Source organism: Lipotes vexillifer, unplaced genomic scaffold, assembly GCF_000442215.2.
Source record: "Lipotes vexillifer unplaced genomic scaffold, Lipotes_vexillifer_v1.1 scaffold69, whole genome shotgun sequence".
NCBI classification, from domain to species: domain Eukaryota; kingdom Metazoa; phylum Chordata; class Mammalia; order Artiodactyla; family Lipotidae; genus Lipotes; species Lipotes vexillifer.
In genome coordinates this window covers 4,820,972-4,830,738 of record NW_006790942.1, presented here as the reverse complement: position 1 = coordinate 4,830,738, position 9,767 = coordinate 4,820,972, and the positions used below count along the sequence as shown (strand labels likewise).

General features: G+C 42.7%; 1 protein-coding gene across 1 annotated transcript; it reads left to right on the top strand.

Moving 5' to 3' along the window:
- Window positions 1–7,508: 7,508 nt before the first annotated feature.
- MOS (MOS proto-oncogene, serine/threonine kinase) lies at window positions 7,509–8,692 on the top strand. Its single transcript, XM_007464039.1, has 2 exons — window positions 7,509–7,644; window positions 7,788–8,692. The coding sequence occupies exons 1-2, from the start codon at window positions 7,509–7,511 to the stop codon at window positions 8,690–8,692; spliced, it is 1,041 nt and encodes a 346-aa protein (XP_007464101.1).
- Window positions 8,693–9,767: the final 1,075 nt, after the last annotated feature.

Sequence of the window (9,767 nt, the reverse complement as noted above, 5' to 3'; positions counted from 1 at the left end):
CATGATACTATACATAGAGAATCCTAAAGATGCCACCCAGAAAACTACTAGAGCTAATCAATGAATCTGGTAAAGTTGCAGGATACAAAATTAATGCACAGAAATCTCTTGCATTCCTATACACTAATGATGAAAAATCTGAAAGAGAAATTAAGGAAACACCCCCATTTACCATTGCAACAAAAAGAATAAAATACCTAGGAATAAACCTACCTAGGGGGACAAAAGACCTGTATGAAGAAAACTATAAGACACTGATGAAAGAAATTAAAGATGATACAAACAGATGGAGAGATATACCATGTTCTTGGATTGGAAGAATCAATATTGTGAAAATGACTATACTACCCAAAGCAGTCTACAGATTCAATGCAATCCCTATCAAATTACCAATGGCATTTTTTACAGAGCTAGAACAAAAAATCTTAAAATTTGGATGGAGACACAAAAGACCCCAAATAGCAAAAGCAGTCTTGAGGGAAAAAAACGGAGCTGGAGGAATCAGACTACCTGACTTCAGACTATACTACAAAGCTGCAGTAATCAAGACAATATGGTATTGGCACAAAAACAGAAATATAGATCAATGGAACAGGACAGAAAGCCCAGAGATAAACCCACCCACCTATGGGCAACTATTCTATGACAAAGGAGGCAAGGATATACAATGGAGAAAGGACAGTCTCTTCAATAAGTGGTGCTGGGAAAACTGGACAGCCACACGTAAAAGAATGAAATCAGAACACTCCCTAACACCATACACAAAATAAGCTCAAAATGGATTAGAGACCTAAGTGTAAGACCGGACACTATAAAACTCTTAGAGGAAAACATAGGAAGAACACTCTTTGACATAAATCACAGCAAGATCTTTTTTTGATCCACCTCCTGGAGTAATGGAAATAAGAACAAAAATAAACAAATTGGACCTACTGAAACTTAAAAGCTTTTGCAAAGCAAAGGAAACTACAAACAATACAAAAAGACAACCCTCAGAATGGGAGAAAATATTTGCAAACGAATCAATGGACAAAGGATTAATCTTCAAAATATATAAACAGCTCATGCAGGTCAATATTAAAAAAACAAACAATCCAATCAAAAAATGGGCAGAAGACCTAAATAGACATTTCTCCAAAGAAGATATACAGACTGCCAACAAACACATGAAAGGATGCTCCAAAATCACTAATCATTAGAGAAATGCAAATCAAAACTGCAATGAGGAATCACTTCACACCAGTAAGAATGGGCATCATCAGAAAATCTACAAACAACAAACGCTGGAGAGTGTGTGGAGAAAAGGGAACCCTCTTGCACTGTTGGTGGGAATGGAAATTGATACAGCCACTTTAGAGAACAGTATGGAGCTTCCTTAAAAAACTAAAAATAGAATTACCATATGAACCAGCAATCCCACTACTGGGCATATACCCAGAGAAAACCATAATTCAAAAAGAAACATGGGGGGCTTCCATGGTGGCACAGTGGTTGGGAGTCCGCCTGCCGATGCAGGGAGCGCAGGTTCGTGCCCTGGTCTGGGAGGATCCCACATGCCGCGGAGTGGCTGGGCCCGTAAGCCATGGCCGCTGGGCCTACGCTCTGCTATGGGAGAGGCCACAACAGTGGGAGGCCCACATACCACAAAAAAAAAAAGAAAAAAGAAACATGGACCCCAATGTTCATTGCAGCACTATTTACAATAGCCAGGACATGGAAGCAACCTAAATGCCCAATGACAGACGAATGGATAAAGAAGATATGGTACATATATACAACGGAATATTACTCAGCCATAAAAAGGAACAAAATTGGGTCATTTGTAGCGACGTGGATGGATCTAGAGACTGTCATACAGAGTGAAGTAAGTCAGAAAGAGAAAAACAAATATCATATATTAACACATATATGTGGAACCTACAAAAATGGTACAGATGAACCGGTTTGCAGGGCAGAAATAGAGACACAGATGTAGAGAACAAACATATGGACACCAAGCGGGGAAAGTGGTGGGGTGGTGGTGGTGGTGTGATGAATAGGGAGATTGCGATTGACATATGTACACTAATATGTATAAAATGGATAACTAATAAGAACCTGCTGTATAAAAAAAATAAATAAAATTAAATTGAAAAAAAAAAAAAAAAAGACTGCACTCCCAATGCAGGGGGCCCGGGTTTTGTTCCTGGTCAGGGAACTAGATCCCAAATGCCACAACTAAAGATTCAACACGTGGCAACAAAAATCCTGCATGCTGCAAGTAAAACCCAGAGCAGCCAGATAAATAAATAAACAAACAAATAATTTTTAAAAAATTAAGATAATATATAATAACTATTATTTATAAAATGATATCAGAATTTTTACCCCAAGTAGAGGCTCTCAAACAAAATCTTTAAAGCATGTAATACTTGTATGCATGGTGGCCGAGAAAATACGTCTCTCACGTCACTGAATGAAGAAAATATTACTCACCAATGGCCCTAAAGCCACTCAGAAATCAATCATGATGTTCTCACTGAAGCCACGCTCCCCAGGGCTGCTCCCAGCCAGTGACTGTGCACAGGGACACCAAGCCAGCCCATTCCTAGGAGACACGGATTCCTCTACCAACAGCTTTGACGTGGGGAACCCTCATCAGCCATACTGAACCTTCTTAGAACTACACTACAGGCTAAGACTCGCCCACCCAACCTTCCATTCTCCCTCCGCCCTCAGGGTCAGACCTGCATCACAGTCTGGCAGCTCTCTAGCTGCCCGGCTCCCTCCTCATCTTCTGTCAGAGATGGTCCCCTTGTAAACCTCTAGCACCTCTAATCCTGTCTTGCAATCTGCTCCTCAGAGGACCTGGACTAACACAGCATCTTTTCTTCATAATAGAGAATCCTAAGATTCTATGTCCTCCTTGAAGTCCCCTTGGAGGAAAATTGAAGATTTTGTCACTAGATTGCGATAAAATCAACTCAGAGAATCATTCGGATTTAGACGTTGTAAACTGTAGTATAACGTGATAATATTAAGTTGGTGGAAGAATGTCATATGTTATAAAAGGAAGTTAAAATAAAGAGAATAAAAAGACTTTATTATTAAATATTTACTAAACTAAATGTTAATGGATACACAAAACTATAATCAGAAATGGAATAGAAGACAGAATTAGATTGCCCAACGAGAACTCATGCATATAAATCTTATGCACGTAATATTGCATTTGAGGGCTTCCCTGGTGGCGCGGTGGTTGAGAGTCCGCCTGCCGATGCAGGGGATACGGGTTCGTGCCCCGGTCTGGGAAGATCCCACATGCCGTGGAGCGGCTGGGGCCGTGAGCCATGGCCGCTGGGCCTGCTCGTCCGGAGCCTGTGCTCCACGATGGGAGAGGCCACAGCGGTGAGAGGCCCACATACCGCAAAAAAAAAAAAAAAAAATAGCTGCAAAAAAGCATCTTAAACTTTAATAATTTTGTCAGATAACGTTAGTAATTATATTAATTTTGTTTCGAATTCAGATTTTAAAGAAAGGAAAGGAAAATTATAAAGTCAAAATGTTTTAATTAAGAACTATAATGTTAGAACTGAATTACAAATATTGATACGAACCCGTGCCTTTAAAAGAAAAAAAAGGAGTATATTTTCCAATTCTGTCAGCTAAAATGAGCTAGGAACAAGGGTTTAAGAGAATGGACCTGATGTGTAAACTTCACTATTATGATTTCTAATGCCATCTTTCCAGGATACCCTGGAGAAATGGCTGATTCCATGTCTGGTGTAGGGTAGGTTATGAGCCTGGGGCAACTTGCTGTAATAAGACAAGAAATAATTCAGATTAACAGGACTGTGTCTAACTCCCAGGGATGCGTCAATTTGATCAATAAAAGATAAATTTTGGACTGGTTTCATTTCTATAAAATAAACCCACAGTAGTAAAAAAGTTGCTTATGTTGATATTAATTGGCATTCCACCCAAGATCAAATTTTGATAGATAGAATGTTTGTCATATGAATAGGCAACAAAAAATATATTCCCCCCCCAAAATTGGGGGGAAAGTAACATATAGGTTTCAGGTATTGTTATTCATAAATAAAATTGTTTTTTTTCTCTGAATTTCGTGATGTCTGTGTTGTCAGCTTTTTAAAATTTGTAACTTTGTGATTTCTCATCTAAAAAATATTTGCTTCCATATGTAATTTTAAAATCTTTTTCTTAAAGAGCGTCCCTCAGTTTGTACTACGCTTTAGGTCCCACAGAAGTTAGACCTTGCCCTGACCATCTTATGTTAGAAAAATTGAAGTTGCTCTATATGTACTGTACTGAGGTAGAAACAAGCTCACGATACATTGCTAAGACTAAAATTCAAATTTCAGAATAATGTCAACAGTGTAATCCCACTTAAGTAAAAAAAAAAAAAAAGTAATGTTTCTCAAGTTTGACTCTAAAAGCCTCATATTTCAGCAAAGTACATGTATTTATCTATTAGTTTTTCAGTTCTACAAAAAGCAAAAGTGAATTTTCGACCTTCATCCAGGCTTGTAAGTAGTAATACAAGACTTCAACGACTCCAGTTCGCCCATTCCTTCTCATTTTCACAGCCTGAAGTTGGGCTGTAACCTGAGGTCCCTGGGAACCAGACCCCTGCATTGATGTCGCTGGTCCTCAGCCTGAGTGGAAGCCGCTAGACCCAGTGGCCTGGGAGGCGGCCCTGGACCCCGTACCCACCCAGCAGGAGACACTCCTCCAACCAGCGCTGCCCTCAGTCTCTGTGATTGAAATCAAATTCAATAAGCTATTAATTCTGGCACCTGTTGTCACATCTTGTGATAAATATGCTGTCGCTTGCCGGATGCTGAAGGATCTCTTCACAGACAGGCTGTCAGTCAAAGAGCAGAAAATGTCAAGTCTCTACTTACTCTTAGAACCTGAGAGCCTTTTCTTACCTGTAGGTGCCCCGTCCCTCGACTTTCCTGTGTTTCATCTGCAGTTTTAGGGGAGACAGTGCATCCTCTGTTTTCAACACGTTTTATTCTTTGCCTAATTTATTTCAGGATGACAAAGCTACCGCATTTGATCAGATCAGTGTGAACCCTCCAAATCTTTAGTGTATAACAATAAGGCAACATGCCCTTATGTCTTTAACCTCAAACAAAACTTAAGTGCAGAAAAAAATACTCTAATTAAACTTTAAATTGGTTTAACATGATAAAATGATGTTACTTCAGCCCTGGTAGGGTACGTTTTAAACCAATACTGTCTGACAGATCTTATTGTTATAATCCCATATACATCTTTTTATGAGTTTCATAAATAATAATTAGCACTTAGGTATTACTAATCAGGCCCTGATAGTATTTGGAACTCTGTTAATCTTGACCACAATCCTGAGGTAGGCATATTTTCCTCATTTTGCAGACAAGGAAACCAGGGGACAGTAAGAAACCCAGGCCATTTGGCCCCAGAGATTGGATATTCAATTAAATACTCTTGGGCAGATTGGCAGATGATGGATCTAATGAACTTGGGATTTGTGAATGGACAGAGTACCATTATTTTCATTAATACCTTACATTTTATGTAAATAATAAAGTCAAACTGTGAAAAATGAATTGTTTATGCTATTATCTTAAAAGTAAAGATTATATTATAATAAGTCACATCATTTTGCATTGTGTGTACCATCAAGAAGGTTAAGGCACTCCACTGCTCTTATCTGGCTAATATTCACAGCATTCCCGATACCATATAACAGTTTCAGAGCCCTAGATTATAATTCCAACTATACGATGACTATTAAATAGATTTTGCAATATAGACTTATAGAATATAATTTTGTTACTTTCTTATTTTACTCTATTCACTGCCATCCTTTCATATTTCAGGTTTGACACAACTGCATTTCTACTAAAATATTTCATAGTTTACATTTTTTAGATTTTTGTTATTACTCCAGACAGGGCTCCCCAAACTTTGTTCCAAATTAAAAAGTTTACTTTAATAATTATCCTAATTTCTTAAGTAAAAAGGTTGAGGCTCAAACAGCTTGAATATTATACGTGATAACACATGCTAAGTCAGAGGGGTAATATATTGATAGAACAGAAATCTTATCCTAGGGCTCAAAGGACTTTCAATGGCTTATGTAAATGGACTGTGTTTATTAACATCTTCTTGGAACAAATATACTTCAGAAGCATAGACCTATCATTAGAAAACTGTGGTTACACATCACCTACAAGCTCTAAGTGCAGTAAGTCAGGACAGAACTTTACCATTTGATTTTTCAAAAGGTAGATCCTTTCATTTTCCTGTGTTTTTTCTCGAACAGGGTAACATTGTCAGTCTCTGTTCCAAAGGTATGGAATGAAAATTGTTTTTTTATTATAAAAATTAGAACGGAAGAGCTTACAGCTGGACAGCACGACCCTGGATTTAATTTCAACATCTGGTTTTCCACATTATAGGGAGGCACATTATATGATTCTGTGCTGCTTTTATTTCTTCGGATTTTTCCTCTCCTGGGATTCTCTCATATTGGTTATTATTTGAAGCTCTGGTCACGGCTCTGAATCATTTTTGTGCTTTTTCCTCCTCTACCTTCAAAACTGCTTCGAAACTTCTGTAAGTCATTTGTTGAGAAGCCTAGAATCTCTTCTGCAAGTGAGCTGGCTGGGTGGACCTGAAGGACTGCTAGGGAGTTGATAGGTTGCTAAGAATATAGCTGATTCACTTTGTTGTACAGAGGAAACTTAACACAACACTGTAAAGGATTTATACTCCAATAAAGATGTGGGAAAAAAAAAAGTCTTGCTAATTTGCTACGTAAGCTGCATTTTCCTTTCTCCGATGAATTTAGGGGGCTTGTGTTTTGACCTGTATCAGTGATTCTGTTTGGATCGATTACTTTCAGATTACCATTTTTTATCCCTATATGAACGTTGCACCTAATTTTCCCTGTAATCGGTTCAACAAATGTCAGCTGTTCGTGTTTCAATTCTTCCTGCCGATAACTGCTGGAAGTGATTTAATGCAGCTGGAGAATAAACTGACAATCATTATAGCCTGCAAAGTGTGAAAACATTTCATTGCACTGTTGTGGTCTCTTTAGTCTGAGGACTGATGACGCTCAGCGGATGAGACTTGGGGGGAAGAAGCCTGCTTTATAATAATTAAAGAAATTGTGTAAAACAGGGGTGAGGCCTGGGGCCACTCGGGGCGGTTTATCCGGTGCACCCTTCTCCCGGACTTCTTTTTATACGAATGCACTTGAAGCGTTGAAGGGAAACGCTTTCATCTGAATGGGATTGTCGTGCTTCGTTCAGACTGTTTCCCCATCTGATAAAACCCCTCGCTGAGTACCAGCACAGATGGGGCTCATTTGGGGAAGACAGAGGAGGCAGAGGAGACAAACGCTGGGGTGGAGCAGAGGCGGCGGCAGCCAGCGACGCCTGCAGGCCCGCGGGGTCTCCTCTGCCCTGCCCGTTCACCTGCGCCCCGGCGGGGTCCAAGCGGCCGGAGGGATGCCCTCGCCTCTCCCTCGGCGCCCTCACCTGCCGGGCGACCTGTCCCCGTCGGGGGACTCGCGGCCCTGCAGCAGCCCCTGCGAGCTCCCGGGGCCGGCAGGCAGGCTCTTGGCGGGGGGCACCCCGCCCCGGGCCCCCCCCCCCCCCCCCGCCACTGGTTCTAAGGATCAGAGAAGTCACGGGCAGCCCAGAGCCAGGGTGGGCCTCCAACCCCTCGTGTGATGCTCTCGTGCCCCTGGGGGTGGGTAACAGGCTCTCTCCCCCACCCGCCCCGGCCCCCCCGCCTCCCGCGCCGGCTGGCCTGGTGCTCCATCGACTGGGAGCAGGTGCGCCTGCTGCGCAGGCTGGGAGCCGGCGGCTTCGGCTCCGTGTACAAGGCCACCTACCACGGCGTGCCCGTGGCCATCAAGCAGGTGAGCAAGCGCACCAAGAACCGGCTGGCCTCCCGGCGCAGCTTCTGGGCCGAGCTCAACATCGCTCGGCTCCGCCACGCCAACATAGTGCGCGTGGTGGCGGCCAGCACGCGCGCGCCCGCGGGCTTCGACAGCCTGGGGACCATCATCATGGAGTTCGGGGGCGACGTCACTCTGCACCAGGTCATCTACGGCGCCACTGGCTGCCCCGAGGACCAGGGGCCTGCCTGCGGCGCCGGGGAGCAGCTGGGGCTGGAAAAGTGTCTCAAGTACTCCCTGGATGTGGTCAGCGGCCTGCTCTTCCTTCACTCACAGAGCATCGTGCACTTGGACCTCAAGCCGGCCAACATTCTGATCAGCGAGCAGGACGTCTGCAAAATCGGTGACTTCGGCTGCTCCGTGAGGCTGGAAGATGCGCTCTGCTTGCGGGCCCCTCACCACCTGGGCGGCACCTACACCCACCGAGCGCCGGAGCTCCTGAAAGGAGAGCCCGTCACGCCCCGAGTGGACATCTATTCCTTCGCCATCACGCTCTGGCAGATGACTACCCGGGAGGCGCCCTACTCGGGGGAGCGACAGCACGTGCTCTACGCCGTGGTGGCCTACGACCTTCGCCCTGCCCTCTCGGCGGCCGTCTTCACCGCCTCCATCCCCGGGAAGAAGCTGGAGAACGTCATCCAGCACTGCTGGAGGGCCAGGGCTTCGCAGCGGCCAAGTGCAGAACTCCTGCTGGTGGACCTTCGTGCTTTAAAAGCTGAGTTGGGCTGACTCTAAACCTGCATCCAGATAAGCCTTTGTCTTTGTTTCTATTCATTTTTAACGAAGTCAAGATGTACGAAAAAACATATAGGTAGGATGAATTTTTAGAAAATAAAGTTCCTAAAAACTCTTTTCGTCTCAAATGCTTTTTCTGAGACAAACAGCAGAGCTACAAGTCTGGTAGTCCTGGTGGTACTTAGGACCTAACCTTACCCCTTTACAGACACTTCAACAGTCCCATAATATTGCACTTATTCAAATCTGTTATTGATAAAAACCACTTTGTCCAAAACAGAACTGAATTGGAAAATGCCAAAATTTTCTGTAAGTTCGAATAATATGCTCCATACCTAAATGTAAACGATTAACAGTTTACTTGCTCCCATACCAAATAAGTAAAAACTTGTTTTAAAAAAGATTTTTTTCCCTTCTCCCCCCCCCCCCCCACAAAACAGCTACTTGTTTGTAATGACCTTCACACATAACAATTTACAACTTGAGATAAATTTATTTTTAAAGGAATAATCTTTTAAATGACTTCTTGGGATATTTTGCACTTGTACATTCCACGAGTAGAAACATTTTGCTAAAATACTTCGAAACTGGGTCCCTTTTCCTGTTATTTGGACACAAAAGTAGATGACACAACAAAGAAAGATTATATGATGTGAGAAGAAATGATGACCCCGAGGAACAGGAAAACTTAACGTTGGGATGGAGGAGGGCTGACAAGGAGAGCCAGACTCTGCCCGTCCGAGAAATCAAGGCCATGGCTGCTGGGACGTGGCTTTAAAAGAATGAGGTGCCTGGACCTTGTCATTAGGGCAAAGCTGACTTCCACTGGGCGACAGCACTTTCAGCAAGGGCTTGATGTAGAAGCTGTGTTTGGACTGTTAAGGAGAAGAGAGAAGCAGAAACCTTTAAAAGGGTAAGGTACACAGAAATGTTTGAAATTGTTGATTTGGCAGTGAATTTATCTGTGAAAGAAGTGAATTTCTCTGTGAATTTATCTGTGAAAGAAGCAAGAGGAGACAGATAACTGATGAAGTTTAAGAACTTGTAAAAGAAATGAAAAGTAGTGCCC

Bases quoted from the DNA above. Each gene is read 5' to 3' on its own strand.
- MOS (XM_007464039.1), top strand. From the start codon at position 7,509: ATGCCCTCGCCTCTCCCTCGGCGCCCTCACCTGCCGGGCGACCTGTCC. The intron at 7,645-7,787 runs CCCCCCCCCCCC...ACCCGCCCCGGC, and splicing joins GGGGGGCACCCCGCCCCGGG to CCCCCCGCCTCCCGCGCCGG.